The sequence below is a fragment of the Saccoglossus kowalevskii genome, chromosome 13 (genome assembly GCF_978046115.1).
Source record: "Saccoglossus kowalevskii chromosome 13, keSacKowa6.1, whole genome shotgun sequence".
In the NCBI taxonomy this organism is placed as follows: Eukaryota; Metazoa; Hemichordata; class Enteropneusta; family Harrimaniidae; genus Saccoglossus; species Saccoglossus kowalevskii.
This window is the reverse complement of record NC_140653.1, coordinates 35,660,816-35,683,813: the sequence shown is the minus strand read 5'-3', so window position 1 is coordinate 35,683,813 and position 22,998 is coordinate 35,660,816. Positions and strand designations below refer to the sequence as shown.

Below are 22,998 nucleotides of genomic sequence, written 5' to 3'. Positions count from 1 at the left end.
AAGAGATGACACATTGGGTCATGTAAGACCTGATGGCATCTACCAAATATGTAATTGGACATCAAGAGATGACACATTGGGTCATGTAAGACCTGATGGCATCTACCAAATATGTAATTGGACATCAAGAGATGACACATTGGGTCATGTAAGACCTGATGGCATCTACCAAATATGTAATTGGACATCAAGAGATGACACATTGGGTCATGTAAGGCCTGATTGCATCTACCAAATATGTAATTGGACATCAGGAGATGACACATTGGGTCATGTAAGACCTGATGGCATCTACCAAATATGTAATTGGACATCAAGAGATGACACATTGGGTCATGTAAGACCTGATGGCATCTACCAAATATGTAATTGGACATCAAGAGATGACACATTGGGTCATGTAAGACCTGATTGCATCTACCAAATATGTAATTGGACATCAGGAGATGACACATTGGGTCATGTAAGACCTGATGGCATCTACCAAATATGTAATTGGACATCAAGAGATGACACATTGGGTCATGTAAGACCTGATGGCATCTACCAAATATGTAATTGGACATCAAGAGATGACACATTGGGTCATGTAAGGCCTGATGGCATCTACCAAATATGTAATTGGACAACAAGAGATGACACATTGGGTCATGTAAGACCTGATGGCATCTACCAAATATGTAATTGGACAACAAGAGATGACACATTGGGTCATGTAAGACCTGATGGCATCTACCAAATATGTAATTGGACAACAAGAGATGACACATTGGGTCATGTAAGACCTGATGGCATCTACCAAATATGTAATTGAACATCAAGAGATGACACATTGGGTCATGTAAGACCTGATGGCATCTACCAAATATGTAATTGGACATCAAGAGATGACACATTGGGTCATGTAAGACCTGATGGCATCTACCAAATATGTAATTGGACATCAAGAGATGACACATTGGGTCATGTAAGACCTGATGGCATCTACCAAATATGTAATTGGACATCAAGAGATGACACATTGGGTCATGTAAGACCTGATGGCATCTACCAAATATGTAATTGGACATCAAGAGATGACACATTGGGTCATGTAAGACCTGATTGCATCTACCAAATATGTAATTGGACATCAGGAGATGACACATTGGGTCATGTAAGACCTGATGGCATCTACCAAATATGTAATTGGACAACAAGAGATGACACATTGGGTCATGTAAGGCTTGATGGCATCTACCAAATATGTAATTGGACAACAAGAGATGACACATTGCGTCATGTAAGGCCTGATGGCATCTACCAAATATGTAATTGGACATCAAGAGATGACACATTGGGTCATGTAAGACCTGATGGCATCTACCAAATATGTAATTGGACATCAAGAGATGACACATTGGGTCATGTAATACCTGATGGCATCTACCAAATATGTAATTGGACATCAAGAGATGACACATTGGGTCATGTAAGTCCTGATGGCATCTACCAAATATGTAATTGGACATCAAGAGATGACACATTGGGTCATGTAAGACCTGATGGCATCTACCAAATATGTAATTGGACATCAAGAGATGACACATTGGGTCATGTAAGACCTGATGGCATCTACCAAATATGTAATTGGACATCAAGAGATGACACATTGGGTCATGTAAGACCTGATGGCATCTACCAAATATGTAATTGGACATCAAGAGATGACACATTGGGTCATGTAAGGCCTGATTGCATCTACCAAATATGTAATTGGACATCAGGAGATGACACATTGGGTCATGTAAGACCTGATGGCATCTACCAAATATGTAATTGGACATCAAGAGATGACACATTGGGTCATGTAAGACCTGATGGCATCTACCAAATATGTAATTGGACATCAAGAGATGACACATTGGGTCATGTAAGGCCTGATGGCATCTACCAAATATGTAATTGGACAACAAGAGATGACACATTGGGTCATGTAAGGCCTGATGGCATCTACCAAATATGTAATTGGACAACAAGAGATGACACATTGGGTCATGTAAGACCTGATGGCATCTACCAAATATGTAATTGGACATCAAGAGATGACACATTGGGTCATGTAAGACCTGATTGCATCTACCAAATATGTAATTGGACATCAGGAGATGACACATTGGGTCATGTAAGACCTGATGGCATCTACCAAATATGTAATTGGACATCAAGAGATGACACATTGGGTCATGTAAGACCTGATGGCATCTACCAAATATGTAATTGGACAACAAGAGATGACACATTGGGTCATGTAAGACCTGATGGCATCTACCAAATATGTAATTGGACATCAAGAGATGACACATTGGGCCATGCAAGACCTGATGGCATCTACCAAATATGTAATTGAACAACAAGAGATGACACATTGGGTCATGTAAGACCTGATGGCATCTACCAAATATGTAATTGGACATCAAGAGATGACACATTGGGTCATGTAAGACCTGATGGCATCTACCAAATATGTAATTGGACATCAAGAGATGACACATTGGGTCATGTAAGACCTGATGGCATCTACCAAATATGTAATTGGACATCAAGAGATGACACATTGGGTCATGTAAGACCTGATTGCATCTACCAAATATGTAATTGGACATCAGGAGATGACACATTGGGTCTTGTAAGACCTGATGGCATCTACCAAATATGTAATTGGACATCAAGAGATGACACATTGGGTCATGTAAGACCTGATGGCATCTACCAAATATGTAATTGGACATCAAGAGATGACACATTGGGTCATGTAAGGCCTGATGGCATCTACCAAATATGTAATTGGACAACAAGAGATGACACATTGGGTCATGTAAGACCTGATGGCATCTACCAAATATGTAATTGGACAACAAGAGATGACACATTGGGTCATGTAAGACCTGATGGCATCTACCAAATATGTAATTGGACAACAAGAGATGACACATTGGGTCATGTAAGACCTGATGGCATCTACCAAATATGTAATTGAACATCAAGAGATGACACATTGGGTCATGTAAGACCTGATGGCATCTACCAAATATGTAATTGGACATCAAGAGATGACACATTGGGTCATGTAAGACCTGATGGCATCTACCAAATATGTAATTGGACATCAAGAGATGACACATTGGGTCATGTAAGACCTGATGGCATCTACCAAATATGTAATTGGGCATCAAGAGATGACACATTGGGTCATGTAAGACCTGATGGCATCTACCAAATATGTAATTGGACATCAAGAGATGACACATTGGGTCATGTAAGACCTGATTGCATCTACCAAATATGTAATTGGACATCAGGAGATGACACATTGGGTCATGTAAGACCTGATGGCATCTACCAAATATGTAATTGGACATCAAGAGATGACACATTGGGTCATGTAAGACCTGATGGCATCTACCAAATATGTAATTGGACATCAAGAGATGACACATTGGGTCATGTAAGGCCTGATGGCATCTATCAAATATGTAATTGGACAACAAGAGATGACACATTGGGTCATGTAAGGCTTGATGGCATCTACCAAATATGTAATTGGACAACAAGAGATGACACATTGGGTCATGTAAGGCCTGATGGCATCTACCAAATATGTAATTGGACATCAAGAGATGACACATTGGGTCGTGTAAGACCTGATGGCATCTACCAAATATGTAATTGAACATCAAGAGATGACACATTGGGTCATGTAAGACCTGATGGCATCTACCAAATATGTAATTGGACATCAAGAGATGACACATTGGGTCATGTAATACCTGATGGCATCTACCAAATATGTAATTGGACATCAAGAGATGACACATTGGGTCATGTAAGACCTGATGGCATCTACCAAATATGTAATTGGACATCAAGAGATGACACATTGGGTCATGTAAGACCTGATGGCATCTACCAAATATGTAATTGGACATCAAGAGATGACACATTGGGTCATGTAAGACCTGATGGCATCTACAAAATATGTAATTGGACATCAAGAGATGACACATTGGGTCATGTAAGACCTGATTGCATCTACCAAATATGTAATTGGACATCAGGAGATGACACATTGGGTCATGTAAGACCTGATGGCATCTACCAAATATGTAATTGGACATCAAGAGATGACACATTGGGCCATGTAAGACCTGATGGCATCTACCAAATATGTAATTGGACATCAAGAGATGACACATTGGGTCATGTAAGGCCTGATGGCATCTACCAAATATGTAATTGGACAACAAGAGATGACACATTGGGTCATGTAAGGCTTGATGGCATCTACCAAATATGTAATTGGACAACAAGAGATGACACATTGGGTGATGTAAGGCCTGATGGCATCTACCAAATATGTAATTGGACATCAAGAGATGACACATTGGGTCGTGTAAGACCTGATGGCATCTACCAAATATGTAATTGAACATCAAGAGATGACACATTGGGTCATGTAAGACCTGATGGCATCTACCAAATATGTAATTGGACATCAAGAGATGACACATTGGGTCATGTAATACCTGATGGCATCTACCAAATATGTAATTGGACATCAAGAGATGACACATTGGGTCATGTAAGACCTGATGGCATCTACCAAATATGTAATTGGACATCAAGAGATGACACATTGGGTCATGTAAGACCTGATGGCATCTACCAAATATGTAATTGGACATCAAGAGATGACACATTGGGTCATGTAAGGCCTGATTGCATCTACCAAATATGTAATTGGACATCAGGAGATGACACATTGGGTCATGTAAGACCTGATGGCATGTACCAAATATGTAATTGGACATCAAGAGATGACACATTGGGTCATGTAAGACCTGATGGCATCTACCAAATATGTAATTGGACATCAAGAGATGACACATTGGGTCATGTAAGGCCTGATGGCATCTACCAAATATGTAATTGGACAACAAGAGATGACACATTGGGTCATGTAAGGCCTGATGGCATCTACCAAATATGTAATTGGACAACAAGAGATGACACATTGGGTCATGTAAGGCCTGATGGCATCTACCAAATATGTAATTGGACATCAAGAGATGACACATTGGGTCGTGTAAGACCTGATGGCATCTACCAAATATGTAATTGGACAACAAGAGATGACACATTGGGTCATGTAAGACCTGATGGCATCTACCAAATATGTAATTGGACATCAAGAGATGACACATTGGGTCATGTAAGACCTGATGGCATCTACCAAATATGTAATTGGACAACAAGAGATGACACATTGGGTCATGTAAGACCTGATGGCATCTACCAAATATGTAATTGGACAACAAGAGATGACACATTGGGCCGTGTAAGACCTGATGGCATCTACCAAAAATGTAATTGGTCATCAAGAGATGACACATTGGGTCATGTAAGGCCTGTTGGTATCTACCAAAAATGTAATTGGACATTAAGAGATGACACATTGGGTCATGTAAGGCCTGATGGCATCTACCAAATATGTAATTGGACATCAAGAGATGACACATTGGGTCATGTAAGACCTGTTGGTATCTACCAAATATGTAATTGGACATCAAGAGATGACACATTGGGTCATGTAAGACCTGATGGCATCTACCAAATATGTAATTGGACATCAAGAGATGACACATTGGGTCATGTAAGACCTGATGGCATCTACCAAATATGTAATTGGACATCAAGAGATGACACATTGGGTCATGTAAGACCTGATGGCATCTACCAAATATGTAATTGGACATCAAGAGATGACATATTGGGTCATGTAAGACCTGATGGCATCTACCAAATATGTAATTGGACATCAAGAGATGACACATTGGGTCATGTAAGACCTGATTGCATCTACCAAATATGTAATTGGACATCAGGAGATGACACATTGGGTCATGTAAGACCTGATGGCATCTACCAAATATGTAATTGGACATCAAGAGATGACACATTGGGTCATGTAAGACCTGATTGCATCTACCAAATATGTAATTGGACATCAGGAGATGACACATTGGGTCATGTAAGACCTGATGGCATCTACCAAATATGTAATTGGACATCAAGAGATGACACATTGGGTCATGTAAGACCTGATGGCATCTACCAAATATGTAATTGGACATCAAGAGATGACACATTGGGTCATGTAAGACCTGATGGCATCTACCAAATATGTAATTGGACAACAAGAGATGACACATTGGGTCATGTAAGACCTGATGGCATCTACCAAATATGTAATTGGACAACAAGAGATGACACATTGGGTCATGTAAGACCTGATGGCATCTACCAAATATGTAATTGGACATCAAGAGAAGACACATTGGGTCATGTAAGGCCTGATTGCATCTACCAAATATGTAATTGGACATCAGGAGATGACACATTGGGTCATGTAAGACCTGATGGCATCTACCAAATATGTAATTGGACATCAAGAGATGACACATTGGGTCATGTAAGACCTGATGGCATCTACCAAATATGTAATTGGATATCAAGAGATAACACATTGGGTCATGTAAGGCCTGATGGCATCTACCAAATATGTAATTGGACAACAAGAGATGACACATTGGGTCATGTAAGGCCTGATGGCATCTACCAAATATGTAATTGGACAACAAGAGATGACACATTGGGTCATGTAAGGCCTGATGGCATCTACCAAATATGTAATTGGACATCAAGAGATGACACATTGGGTCGTGTAAGACCTGATGGCATCTACCAAATATGTAATTGGACAACAAGAGATGACACATTGGGTCATGTAAGACCTGATGGCATCTACCAAATATGTAATTGGACATCAAGAGATGACACATTGGGTCATGTAAGACCTGATGGCATCTACCAAATATGTAATTGGACAACAAGAGATGACACATTGGGTCATGTAAGACCTGATGGCATCTACCAAATATGTAATTGGACAACAAGAGATGACACATTGGGCCGTGTAAGACCTGATGGCATCTACCAAAAATGTAATTGGACATCAAGAGATGACACATTGGGTCATGTAAGGCCTGTTGGTATCTACCAAAAATGTAATTGGACATCAAGAGATGACACATTGGGTCATGTAAGGCCTGATGGCATCTACCAAATATGTAATTGGACATCAAGAGATGACACATTGGGTCATGTAAGACCTGTTGGTATCTACCAAATATGTAATTGGACATCAAGAGATGACACATTGGGTCATGTAAGACCTGATGGCATCTACCAAATATGTAATTGGACATCAAGAGATGACACATTGGGTCATGTAAGACCTGATGGCATCTACCAAATATGTAATTGGACATCAAGAGATGACACATTGGGTCATGTAAGACCTGATGGCATCTACCAAATATGTAATTGGACATCAAGAGATGACACATTGGGTCATGTAAGACCTGATGGCATCTACCAAATATGTAATTGGACAACAAGAGATGACACATTGGGTCATGTAAGACCTGATTGCATCTACCAAATATGTAATTGGACATCAGGAGATGACACATTGGGTCATGTAAGACCTGATGGCATCTTCCAAATATGTAATTGGACATCAAGAGATGACACATGGGGTCATGTAAGACCTGATGGCATCTACCAAATATGTAATTGGACATCAAGAGATGACACATTGGGTCATGTAAGGCCTGATGGCATCTACCAAATATGTAATTGGACAACAAGAGATGACACATTGGGTCATGTAAGGCTTGATGGCATCTACCAAATATGTAATTGGACAACAAGAGTGTAAGGCCTGATGGCATCTACCAAATATGTAATTGGACATCAAGAGATGACACATTGGGTCGTGTAAGACCTGATGGCATCTACCAAATATGTAATTGAACATCAAGAGATGACACATTGGGTCATGTAAGACCTGATGGCATCTACCAAATATGTAATTGGACATCAAGAGATGACACATTGGGTCATGTAATACCTGATGGCATCTACCAAATATGTAATTGGACATCAAGAGATGACACATTGGGTCATGTAAGACCTGATGGCATCTACCAAATATGTAATTGGACATCAAGAGATGACACATTGGGTCATGTAAGACCTGATGGCATCTACCAAATATGTAATTGGACATCAAGAGATGACACATTGGGTCATGTAAGGCCTGATTGCATCTTCCAAATATGTAATTGGACATCAGGAGATGACACATTGGGTCATGTAAGACCTGATGGCATCTACCAAATATGTAATTGGACATCAAGAGATGACACATTGGGTCATGTAAATATGTAATTGGACATCAAGAGATGACACATTGGGTCATGTAAGGCCTGATGGCATCTACCAAATATGTAATTGGACAACAAGAGATGACACATTGGGTCATGTAAGGCCTGATGGCATCTACCAAATATGTAATTGGACAACAAGAGATGACACATTGGTTCATGTAAGGCCTGATGGCATCTACCAAATATGTAATTGGACATCAAGAGATGACACATTGGGTCGTGTAAGACCTGATGGCATCTACCAAATATGTAATTGGACAACAAGAGATGACACATTGGGTCATGTAAGACCTGATGGCATCTACCAAATATGTAATTGGACATCAAGAGATGACACATTGGGTCATGTAAGACCTGATGGCATCTACCAAATATGTAATTGGACAACAAGAGATGACACATTGGGTCATGTAAGACCTGATGGCATCTACCAAATATGTAATTGGACAACAAGAGATGACACATTGGGCCGTGTAAGACCTGATGGCATCTACCAAAAATGTAATTGGACATCAAGAAATGACACATTGGGTCATGTAAGGCCTGTTGGTATCTACCAAAAATGTAATTGGACATCAAGAGATGACACATTGGGTCATGTAAGGCCTGATGGCATCTACCAAATATGTAATTGGACATCAAGAGATGACACATTGGGTCATGTAAGACCTGTTGGTATCTACCAAATATGTAATTGGACATCAAGAGATGACACATTGGGTCATGTAAGGCCTGATGGCATCTACCAAATATGTAATTGGACATCAAGAGATGACACATTGGGTCATGTAAGGCCTGATGGCATCTACCAAATATGTAATTGGACATCAAGAGATGACACATTGGGTCATGTAAGACCTGATGGCATCTACCAAATAGGTAATTGGACATCAAGAGATGACACATTGGGTCATGTAAGACCTGATGGCATCTACCAAATATGTAATTGGACATCAAGAGATGACACATTGGGTCATATAAGACCTGTTGGTATCTACCAAAAATGTAATTGGACATCAAGAGATGACACATTGGGTCATGTAAGGCCTGATGGCATCTACCAAATATGTAATTGGACATCAAGAGATGACACATTGGGTCATGTAAGGCCTGATGGCATCTACCAAATATGTAATTGGACATCAAGAGATTACACATTGAGTCATGTAAGACCTGATGGCATCTACCAAATAGGTAATAGGACATCAAGAGATGACACATTGGGTCATGTAAGGCCTGTTGGTATCGACCAAATAGGTAATTGGACATCAAGAGATGACACATTGGGTGATGTAAGACCTGTTGGTATTCAACAAATATGTAATTGAACATCAAGAGATGACACATTGGGCCATGCAAGACCTGATGGCATCTACCAAATATGTAATTGGACATCAAGAGATGACACATTGGGCCATGTAAGACCTGATGGCATCTACCAAATATGTAATTGGACATCAAGAGATGACACATTGGGCCATGTAAGACCTGATGGCATCTACCAAATATGCAATTGGACATCAAGAGATGACACATTGGGCCGTGTAAGACCTGTTGGTATTTAACAAATATGTAATTGGACATCAAGAGATGACACATTGGGTCATGTAAGACCTGATGGCATCTACCAAATATGCAATTGGACATCAAGAGATGACACATTGGGTCGTGTAATACCTGTTGGTATCTACAAAATATGTAATTGGACATCAAGAGATGTCACATTGAGTCATGTAAGGCCTGATGGCATCTACCAAATATGTAATTGGACATCAAGAGATGACACATTGGGCCATGCAAGACCTGATGGCATCTACCAAATATGTAATTGAACAACAAGAGATGACACATTGGGTCATGTAAGACCTGATGCCATCTACCAAATATGTAATTGGACATCAAGAGATGACACATTGGGTCATGTAAGACCTGATGGCATCTACCAAATATGTAATTGGACATCAAGAGATGACACATTGGGTCATGTAAGACCTGATGGCATCTACCAAATATGTAATTGGACATCAAGAGATGACACATTGGGTCATGTAAGACCTGATTGCATCTACCAAATATGTAATTGGACATCAGGAGATGACACATTGGGTCATGTAAGACCTGATGGCATCTACCAAATATGTAATTGGACATCAAGAGATGACACATTGGGTCATGTAAGACCTGATGGCATCTACCAAATATGTAATTGGACATCAAGAGATGACACATTGGGTCATGTAAGGCCTGATGGCATCTACCAAATATGTAATTGGACAACAAGAGATGACACATTGGGTCATGTAAGACCTGATGGCATCTACCAAATATGTAATTGGACAACAAGAGATGACACATTGGGTCATGTAAGACCTGATGGCATCTACCAAATATGTAATTGGACAACAAGAGATGACACATTGGGTCATGTAAGACCTGATGGCATCTACCAAATATGTAATTGGACATCAAGAGATGACACATTGGGTCATGTAAGACCTGATGGCATCTACCAAATATGTAATTGGACATCAAGAGATGACACATTGGGTCATGTAAGACCTGATGGCATCTACCAAATATGTAATTGGACATCAAGAGATGACACATTGGGTCATGTAAGACCTGATGGCATCTACCAAATATGTAATTGGACATCAAGAGATGACACATTGGGTCATGTAAGACCTGATGGCATCTACCAAATATGTAATTGGACATCAAGAGATGACACATTGGGTCATGTAAGACCTGATTGCATCTACCAAATATGTAATTGGACATCAGGAGATGACACATTGGGTCATGTAAGACCTGATGGCATCTACCAAATATGTAATTGGACATCAAGAGATGACACATTGGGTCATGTAAGACCTGATGGCATCTACCAAATATGTAATTGGACATCAAGAGATGACACATTGGGTCATGTAAGGCCTGATGGCATCTACCAAATATGTAATTGGACAAGAGATGACACATTGGGTCATGTAAGGCTTGATGGCATCTACCAAATATGTAATTGGACAACAAGAGATGACACATTGGGTCATGTAAGGCCTGATGGCATCTACCAAATATGTAATTGGACATCAAGAGATGACACATTGGGTCATGTAAGGCCTGATTGCATCTACCAAATATGTAATTGGACATCAGGAGATGACACATTGGGTCATGTAAGACCTGATGGCATCTACCAAATATGTAATTGGACATCAAGAGATGACACATTGGGTCATGTAAGACCTGATGGCATCTACCAAATATGTAATTGGACATCAAGAGATGACACATTGGGTCATGTAAGGCCTGATGGCATCTACCAAATATGTAATTGGACAACAAGAGATGACACATTGGGTCATGTAAGGCCTGATGGCATCTACCAAATATGTAATTGGACAACAAGAGATGACACATTGGGTCATGTAAGGCCTGATGGCATCTACCAAATATGTAATTGGACATCAAGAGATGACACATTGGGTCGTGTAAGACCTGATGGCATCTACCAAATATGTAATTGGACAACAAGAGATGACACATTGGGTCATGTAAGACCTGATGGCATCTACCAAATATGTAATTGGACATCAAGAGATGACACATTGGGTCATGTAAGACCTGATGGCATCTACCAAATATGTAATTGGACAACAAGAGATGACACATTGGGTCATGTAAGACCTGATGGCATCTACCAAATATGTAATTGGACATCAAGAGATGACACATTGGGTCATGTAAGGCCTGTTGGTATCTACCAAATATGTAATTGGACATCAAGAGATGACACATTGGGTCATGTAAGGCCTGATGGCATCTACCAAATATGTAATTGGACATCAAGAGATGACACATTGGGTCATGTAAGACCTGTTGGTATCTACCAAATATGTAATTGGACATCAAGAGATGACACATTGGGTCATGTAAGGCCTGATGGCATCTACCAAATATGTAATTGGACATCAGGAGATGACACATTGGGTCATGTAAGACCTGATGGCATCTACCAAATAGGTAATTGGACATCAAGAGATGACACATTGGGTCATGTAAGACATGATGGCATCTACCAAATATGTAATTGGACATCAAGAGATGACACATTGGGTCATATAAGACCTGTTGGTATCTACCAAAAATGTAATTGGACATCAAGAGATGACACATTGGGTCATGTAAGGCCTGATGGCGTCTACCAAATATGTAATTGGACATCAAGAGATGACACATTGGGTCATGTAAGGCCTGATGGCATCTACCAAATATGTAATTGGACATCAAGAGATGACACATTGGGTCATGTAAGACCTGATGGCATCTACCAAATAGGTAATTGGACATCAAGAGATGACACATTGGGTCATGTAAGGCCTGTTGGTATCGACCAAATAGGTAATTGGACATCAAGAGATGACACATTGGGTCATGTAAGACCTGTTGGTATTCAACAAATATGTAATTGAACATCAAGAGATGACACATTGGGCCATGCAAGACCTGATGGCATCTACCAAATATGTAATTGAACAACAAGAGATGACACATTGGGTCATGTAAGACCTGATGGCATCTACCAAATATGTAATTGGACAACAAGAGATGACACATTGGGTCATGTAAGACCTGATGGCATCTACCAAATATGTAATTGGACAACAAGAGATGACACATTGGGTCATGTAAGACCTGATGGCATCTACCAAATATGTAATTGAACATCAAGAGATGACACATTGGGTCATGTAAGACCTGATGGCATCTACCAAATATGTAATTGGACATCAAGAGATGACACATTGGGTCATGTAAGACCTGATGGCATCTACCAAATATGTAATTGGACATCAAGAGATGACACATTGGGTCATGTAAGACCTGATGGCATCTACCAAATATGTAATTGGACATCAAGAGATGACACATTGGGTCATGTAAGACCTGATTGCATCTACCAAATATGTAATTGGACATCAGGAGATGACACATTGGGTCATGTAAGACCTGATGGCATCTACCAAATATGTAATTGGACATCAAGAGATGACACATTGGGTCGTGTAAGACCTGTTGGTATTCAACAAATATGTAATTGGACATCAAGAGATGACACATTGGGTCATGTAAGACCTGTTGGCATCTACTAAATATGTAATTGGACATCAAGAGATGACGCATTGGGTCATGTAAGACCTGATGGCATCTACCAAATATGTAATTGGACAACAAGAGATGACACATTGGGTCATGTAAGACCTGATGGCATCTACCAAATATGTAATTGGACATCAAGAGATGACACATTGGGTCATGTAAGACCTGATGGCATCTACCAAATATGTAATTGGACATCAAGAGATGACACATTGGGTCATGTAAGGCCTGATGGCATCTACCAAATATGTAATTGGACATCAAGAGATGACACATTGGGTCATGTAAGACCTGATGGCATCTACCAAATAGGTAATTGGACATCAAGAGATGACACATTGGGTCATGTAAGACATGATGGCATCTACCAAATATGTAATTGGACATCAAGAGATGACACATTGGGTCATATAAGACCTGTTGGTATCTACCAAAAATGTAATTGGACATCAAGAGATGACACATTGGGTCATGTAAGGCCTGATGGCGTCTACCAAATATGTAATTGGACATCAAGAGATGACACATTGGGTCATGTAAGGCCTGATGGCATCTACCAAATATGTAATTGGACATCAAGAGATGACACATTGGGTCATGTAAGACCTGATGGCATCTACCAAATAGGTAATTGGACATCAAGAGATGACACATTGGGTCATGTAAGGCCTGTTGGTATCGACCAAATAGGTAATTGGACATCAAGAGATGACACATTGGGTCATGTAAGACCTGTTGGTATTCAACAAATATGTAATTGAACATCAAGAGATGACACATTGGGCCATGCAAGACCTGATGGCATCTACCAAATATGTAATTGAACAACAAGAGATGACACATTGGGTCATGTAAGACCTGATGGCATCTACCAAATATGTAATTGGACAACAAGAGATGACACATTGGGTCATGTAAGACCTGATGGCATCTACCAAATATGTAATTGGACAACAAGAGATGACACATTGGGTCATGTAAGACCTGATGGCATCTACCAAATATGTAAATGAACATCAAGAGGTGACACATTGGGTCATGTAAGACCTGATGGCATCTACCAAATATGTAATTGGACATCAAGAGATGACACATTGGGTCATGTAAGACCTGATGGCATCTACCAAATATGTAATTGGACATCAAGAGATGACACATTGGGTCATGTAAGACCTGATGGCATCTACCAAATATGTAATTGGACATCAAGAGATGACACTTTGGGTCATGTAAGACCTGATTGCATCTACCAAATATGTAATTGGACATCAGGAGATGACACATTGGGTCATGTAAGACCTGATGGCATCTACCAAATATGTAATTGGACATCAAGAGATGACACATTGGGTCATGTAAGACCTGTTGGTATTCAACAAATATGTAATTGGACATCAAGAGATGACACATTGGGTCATGTAAGACCTGTTGGCATCTACTAAATATGTAATTGGACATCAAGAGATGACGCATTGGGTCATGTAAGACCTGATGGCATCTACCAAATATGTAATTGGACAACAAGAGATGACACATTGGGTCATGTAAGACCTGATGGCATCTACCAAATATGTAATTGGACATCAAGAGATGACACATTGGGTCATGTAAGACCTGATGGCATCTACCAAATATGTAATTGGACATCAAGAGATGACACATTGGGTCATGTAAGGCCTGATTGCATCTACCAAATATGTAATTGGACATCAGGAGATGACACATTGGGTCATGTAAGACCTGATGGCATCTACCAAATATGTAATTGGACATCAAGAGATGACACATTGGGTCATGTAAGACCTGATGGCATCTACCAAATATGTAATTGGACATCAAGAGATGACACATTGGGTCATGTAAGGCCTGATGGCATCTACCAAATATGTAATTGGACAACAAGAGATGACACATTGGGTCATGTAAGGCCTGATGGCATCTACCAAATATGTAATTGGACAACAAGAGATGACACATTGGGTCATGTAAGGCCTGATGGCATCTACCAAATATGTAATTGGACATCAAGAGATGACACATTGGGTCGTGTAAGACCTGATGGCATCTACCAAATATGTAATTGGACAACAAGAGATGACACATTGGGTCATGTAAGACCTGATGGCATCTACCAAATATGTAATTGGACATCAAGAGATGACGCATTGGGTCATGTAAGACCTGATGGCATCTACCAAATATGTAATTGGACAACAAGAGATGACACATTGGGTCATGTAAGACCTGATGGCATCTACCAAATATGTAATTGGACATCAAGAGATGACACATTGGGTCATGTAAGACCTATTGGCATCTACTAAATATGTAATTGGACATCAAGAGATGACGCATTGGGTCATGTAAGACCTGATGGCATCTACCAAATATGTAATTGGACAACAAGAGATGACACATTGGGTCATGTAAGACCTGATGGCATCTACCAAATATGTAATTGGACATCAAGAGATGACACATTGGGTCATGTAAGGCCTGATTGCATCTACCAAATATGTAATTGGACATCAGGAGATGACACATTGGGTCATGTAAGACCTGATGGCATCTACCAAATATGTAATTGGACATCAAGAGATGACACATTGGGTCATGTAAGACCTGATGGCATCTACCAAATATGTAATTGGACATCAAGAGATGACACATTGGGTCATGTAAGGCCTGATGGCATCTACCAAATATGTAATTGGACAACAAGAGATGACACATTGGGTCATGTAAGGCCTGATGGCATCTACCAAATATGTAATTGGACAACAAGAGATGACACATTGGGTCATGTAAGGCCTGATGGCATCTACCAAATATGTAATTGGACATCAAGAGATGACACATTGGGTCGTGTAAGACCTGATGGCATCTACCAAATATGTAATTGGACAACAAGAGATGACACATTGGGTCATGTAAGACCTGATGGCATCTACCAAATATGTAATTGGACATCAAGAGATGACACATTGGGTCATGTAAGACCTGATGGCATCTACCAAATATGTAATTGGACAACAAGAGATGACACATTGGGTTATGTAAGACCTGATGGCATCTACCAAATATGTAATTGGACAACAAGAGATGACACATTGGGCCGTGTAAGACCTGATGGCATCTACCAAAAATGTAATTGGACATCAAGAGATGACACATTGGGTCATGTAAGGCCTGTTGGTATCTACCAAAAATGTAATTGGACATCAAGAGATGACACATTGGGTCATGTAAGGCCTGATGGCATCTACCAAATATGTAATTGGACATCAAGAGATGACACATTGGGTCATGTAAGACCTGTTGGTATCTACCAAATATGTAATTGGACATCAAGAGATGACACATTGGGTCATGTAAGGCCTGATGGCATCTACCAAATATGTAATTGGACATCAAGAGATGACACATTGGGTCATGTAAGGCCTGATGGCATCTACCAAATATGTAATTGGACATCAAGAGATGACACATTGGGTCATGTAAGACCTGATGGCATCTACCAAATATGTAATTGGACACCAAGAGATGACACATTGGGTCATATAAGACCTGTTGGTATCTACCAAAAATGTAATTGGACATCAAGAGATGACACATTGGGTCATGTAAGGCCTGATGGCATCTACCAAATATGTAATTGGACATCAAGAGATGACACATTGGGTCATGTAAGGCCTGATGGCATCTACCAAATATGTAATTGGACATCAAGAGATGACACATTGGGTCATGTAAGACCTGATGGCATCTATCAAATAGGTAATTGGACATCAAGAGATGACACATTGGGTCATGTAAGGCCTGTTGGTATCGACCAAATAGGTAATTGGACATCAAGAGATGACACATTGGGTCATGTAAGACCTGTTGGTATTCAACAAATATGTAATTGAACATCAAGAGATGACACATTGGGCCATGCAAGACCTGATGGCATCTACCAAATATGTAATTGAACAACAAGAGATGACACATTGGGTCATGTAACACCTAATGGCATCTACCAAATATGTAATTGGACAACAAGAGATGACACATTGGGTCATGTAAGACCTGATGGCATCTACCAAATATGTAATTGGACAACAAGAGATGACACATTGGGTCATGTAAGACCTGATGGCATCTACCAAATATGTAATTGAACATCGAGAGGTGACACATTGGGTCATGTAAGACCTGATGGCATCTACCAAATATGTAATTGGACATCAAGAGATGACACATTGGGTCATGTAAGACCTGATGGCATCTACCAAATATGTAATTGGACATCAAGAGATGACACATTGGGTCATGTAAGACCTGATGGCATCTACCAAATATGTAATTGGACATCAAGAGATGACACATTGGGTCATGTAAGACCTGATGGCATCTACCAAATATGTAATTGGACATCAAGAGATGACACATTGGGTCATGTAAGACCTGATTGCATCTACCAAATATGTAATTGGACATCAGGAGATGACACATTGGGTCATGTAAGACCTGATGGCATCTACCAAATATGTAATTGGACATCAAGAGATGACACATTGGGTCATGTAAGACCTGATGGCATCTACCAAATATGTAATTGGACATCAAGAGATGACACATTGGGTCATGTAAGGCCTGATGGCATCTACCAAATATGTAATTGGACAACAAGAGATGACACATTGGGTCATGTAAGGCCTGATGGCATCTACCAAATATGTAATTGGACAACAAGAGATGACACATTGGGTCATGTAAGGCCTGATGGCATCTACCAAATATGTAATTGGACATCAAGAGATGACACATTGGGTCGTGTAAGACCTGATGGCATCTACCAAATATGTAATTGGACAACAAGAGATGACACATTGGGTCATGTAAGACCTGATGGCATCTACCAAATATGTAATTGGACATCAAGAGATGACGCATTGGGTCATGTAAGACCTGATGGCATCTACCAAATATGTAATTGGACAACAAGAGATGACACATTGGGTCATGTAAGACCTGATGGCATCTACCAAATATGTAATTGGACATCAAGAGATGACACATTGGGTCATGTAAGACCTGTTGGCATCTACTAAATATGTAATTGGACATCAAGAGATGACGCATTGGGTCATGTAAGACCTGATGGCATCTACCAAATATGTAATTGGACAACAAGAGATGACACATTGGGTCATGTAAGACCTGATGGCATCTACCAAATATGTAATTGGACATCAAGAGATGACACATTGGGTCATGTAAGACCTGATGGCATCTACCAAATATGTAATTGGACATCAAGAGATGACACATTGGGTCATGTAAGGCCTGATTGCATCTACCAAATATGTAATTGGACATCAGGAGATGACACATTGGGTCATGTAAGACCTGATGGCATCTACCAAATATGTAATTGGACATCAAGAGATGACACATTGGGTCATGTAAGACCTGATGGCATCTACCAAATATGTAATTGGACATCAAGAGATGACACATTGGGTCATGTAAGGCCTGATGGCATCTACCAAATATGTAATTGGACAACAAGAGATGACACATTGGGTCATGTAAGGCCTGATGGCATCTACCAAATATGTAATTGGACAACAAGAGATGACACATTGGGTCATGTAAGGCCTGATGGCATCTACCAAATATGTAATTGGACATCAAGAGATGACACATTGGGTCATGTAAGACCTGATGGCATCTACCAAATATGTAATTGGACAACAAGAGATGACACATTGGGTCATGTAAGACCTGATGGCATCTACCAAATATGTAATTGGACATCAAGAGATGACACATTGGGTCATGTAAGACCTGATGGCATCTACCAAATATGTAATTGGACAACAAGAGATGACACATTGGGTCATGTAATACCTGATGGCATCTACCAAATATGTAATTGGACAACAAGAGATGACACATTGGGCCGTGTAAGACCTGATGGCATCTACCAAAAATGTAATTGGACATCAAGAGATGACACATTGGGTCATGTAAGGCCTGTTGGTATCTACCAAAAATGTAATTGGACATCAAGAGATGACACATTGGGTCATGTAAGGCCTGATGGCATCTACCAAATATGTAATTGGACATCAAGAGATGACACATTGGGTCATGTAAGACCTGTTGGTATCTACCAAATATGTAATTGGACATCAAGAGATGACACATTGGGTCATGTAAGGCCTGATGGCATCTACCAAATATGTAATTGGACATCAAGAGATGACACATTGGGTCATGTAAGGCCTGATGGCATCTACCAAATATGTAATTGGACATCAAGAGATGACACATTGGGTCATGTAAGACCTGATGGCATCTACCAAATAGGTAATTGGACATCAAGAGATGACACATTGGGTCATGTAAGACCTGATGGCATCTACCAAATATGTAATTGGACATCAAGAGATGACACATTGGGTCATATAAGACCTGTTGGTATCTACCAAAAATGTAATTGGACATCAAGAGATGACACATTGGGTCATGTAAGGCCTGATGGCATCTACCAAATATGTAATTGGACATCAAGAGATGACACATTGGGTCATGTAAGGCCTGATGGCATCTACCAAATATGTAATTGGACATCAAGAGATGACACATTGGGTCATGTAAGACCTGATGGCATCTACCAAATAGGTAATTGGACATCAAGAGATGACACATTGGGTCATGTAAGGCCTGTTGGTATCGACCAAATAGGTAATTGGACATCAAGAGATGACACATTGGGTCATGTAAGACCTGTTGGTATTCAACAAATATGTAATTGAACATCAAGAGATGACACATTGGGCCATGCAAGACCTGATGGCATCTACCAAATATGTAATTGAACAACAAGAGATGACACATTGGGTCATGTAAGACCTGATGGCATCTACCAAATATGTAATTGGACAACAAGAGATGACACATTGGGTCATGTAAGACCTGATGGCATCTACCAAATATGTAATTGGACAACAAGAGATGACACATTGGGTCATGTAAGACCTGATGGCATCTACCAAATATGTAATTGAACATCGAGAGGTGACACATTGGGTCATGTAAGACCTGATGGCATCTACCAAATATGTAATTGGACATCAAGAGATGACACATTGGGTCATGTAAGACCTGATGGCATCTACCAAATATGTAATTGGACATCAAGAGATGACACATTGGGTCATGTAAGACCTGATGGCATCTACCAAATATGTAATTGGACATCAAGAGATGACACATTGGGTCATGTAAGACCTGATGGCATCTACCAAATATGTAATTGGACATCAAGAGATGACACATTGGGTCATGTAAGACCTGATTGCATCTACCAAATATGTAATTGGACATCAGGAGATGACACATTGGGTCATGTAAGACCTGATGGCATCTACCAAATATGTAATTGGACATCAAGAGATGACACATTGGGTCGTGTAAGACCTGTTGGTATTCAACAAATATGTAATTGGACATCAAGAGATGACACATTGGGTCATGTAAGACCTGTTGGCATCTACTAAATATGTAATTGGACATCAAGAGATGACGCATTGGGTCATGTAAGACCTGATGGCATCTACCAAATATGTAATTGGACAACAAGAGATGACACATTGGGTCATGTAAGACCTGATGGCATCTACCAAATATGTAATTGGACATCAAGAGATGACACATTGGGTCATGTAAAACCTGGTGGTATCTACCAAATACTTTAACCATAATAGAATTTTAACATTGCCCCAACCACTGGAGGACCGAGTTGTTGACAAATATTAGTCTTTTACCAAATTATTGGCTTCAACCAACACTATTAAAAACACTACAATAACCGTACATTGGGGCTATTTCTGAATGGCAAAAATTATGTATGCACTGTGGCCGTCCATCAACACACTTGACACATAGGAATACTTACTTCAGTGTTCAAGTAAGGCAATTCTAAAAGCAAACATGTTGCTTGCTGTTCTCATCATGAAAACACTGAACATAATGCTAAATTCAACTCACTAGATGGGAATGCATGGCTGCCAATTACTTATTGATTTACCATTATATTAAAGTGGAATGGAGTCAAGGATGAATTCATAATTTGTTTAAATTAATTTCTCTTTTTTTCAGAACCACTGTAATCCGGATGTCGTGATTGGTTTCCTATCATATGTATTTATTTTAATAAAATCTGGTGTACCCCATGTGTGCCATTCTGCGGCTTCGTTTGTCTACACATTAAATGCTCATCCCACGTTATTAATACCGTTTATTGAAGATATTCTGGAATGCTATCTTCAATATCACCATTACAGTCTTGCAGGTAAGCCTAATTATGTGAGGTCACAGTTTTCAAAGCTTTTGTAATTTACTTGAAATTTAATTTAATTTTATTGCTAGATCAACCAGATTATCAAATATCAAGTATTGCTAGATCAACCAGATTATCAAATATCAAGTATTGCTAGATCAAACAGATTATCAAATATCAAGTATTGCTAGATCAAACAGATTATCAAATATCAAGTATTGCTTAATCAAACAGATTATCAAATATCAAGTATTGCTAGATCAAACAGATTATCAAATATCAAGTATTGCTAGATCAAAAGGATTATCAAATATCAAGTATTGCTAGATCAAACAGATTATCAAATATCAAGTATTGCTAGATCAAACAGATTATCAAATATCAAGTATTGCTAGCTCAAACAGATTATCAAATATCAAGTATTGCTAGATCAAACAGATTATCAAATATCAAGTATTGCTAGATCAAACAGATTATCAAATATCAAGTATTGCTAGATCAAACAGATTATCAAATATCAAGTATTGCTAGATCAAACAGATTATCAAATATCAAGTATTGCTAGATCAAACAGATTATCAAATATCAAGTATTGCTAGATCAAACAGATTATCAAATATCAAGTATTGCTAGATCAAACAGATTATCAAATATCAAGTATTGCTAGATCAAACAGATTATCAAATATCAAGTATTGCTAGATCAAACAGATTATCAAATATCAAGTATTGCTAGATCAAACAGATTATCAAATATCAAGTATTGCTAGATCAAACAGATTATCAAATATCAAGTATTGCTAGATCAAACAGATTATCAAATATCAAGTATTGCTTGATCAAACAGATTATCAAATATCAAGTATTGCTAGATCAAACAGATTATCAAATATCAAGTATTGCTAGATCAAAAGGATTATCAAATATCAAGTATTGCTAGATCAAACAGATTATCAAATATCAAGTATTGCTAGATCAAACAGATTATCAAATATCAAGTATTGCTAGCTCAAACAGATTATCAAATATCAAGTATTGCTAGATCAAACAGATTATCAAATATCAAGTATTGCTAGATCAAACAGATTATCAAATATCAAGTATTGCTAGATCAAACAGATTATCAAATATCAAGTATTGCTAGATCAAACAGATTATCAAATATCAA

At 39.2% G+C, this 22,998-nt stretch overlaps 1 protein-coding gene across 1 annotated transcript in view; it reads left to right on the top strand.

Moving 5' to 3' along the window:
• Nucleotides 1–21,988, top strand: part of LOC144348675 (uncharacterized) — a 38,727-nt gene extending 16,739 nt beyond the window's left edge. The window contains exons 5-6 of the mRNA XM_085507433.1: nucleotides 21,651–21,843; nucleotides 21,921–21,988. Coding sequence (XP_085363559.1) covers nucleotides 21,651–21,843; nucleotides 21,921–21,988 — 261 coding nt within the window. The remainder of the gene's footprint in view (nucleotides 1–21,650; nucleotides 21,844–21,920) is intronic.
• The last annotated feature ends 1,010 nt before the right edge of the window (nucleotides 21,989–22,998 follow it).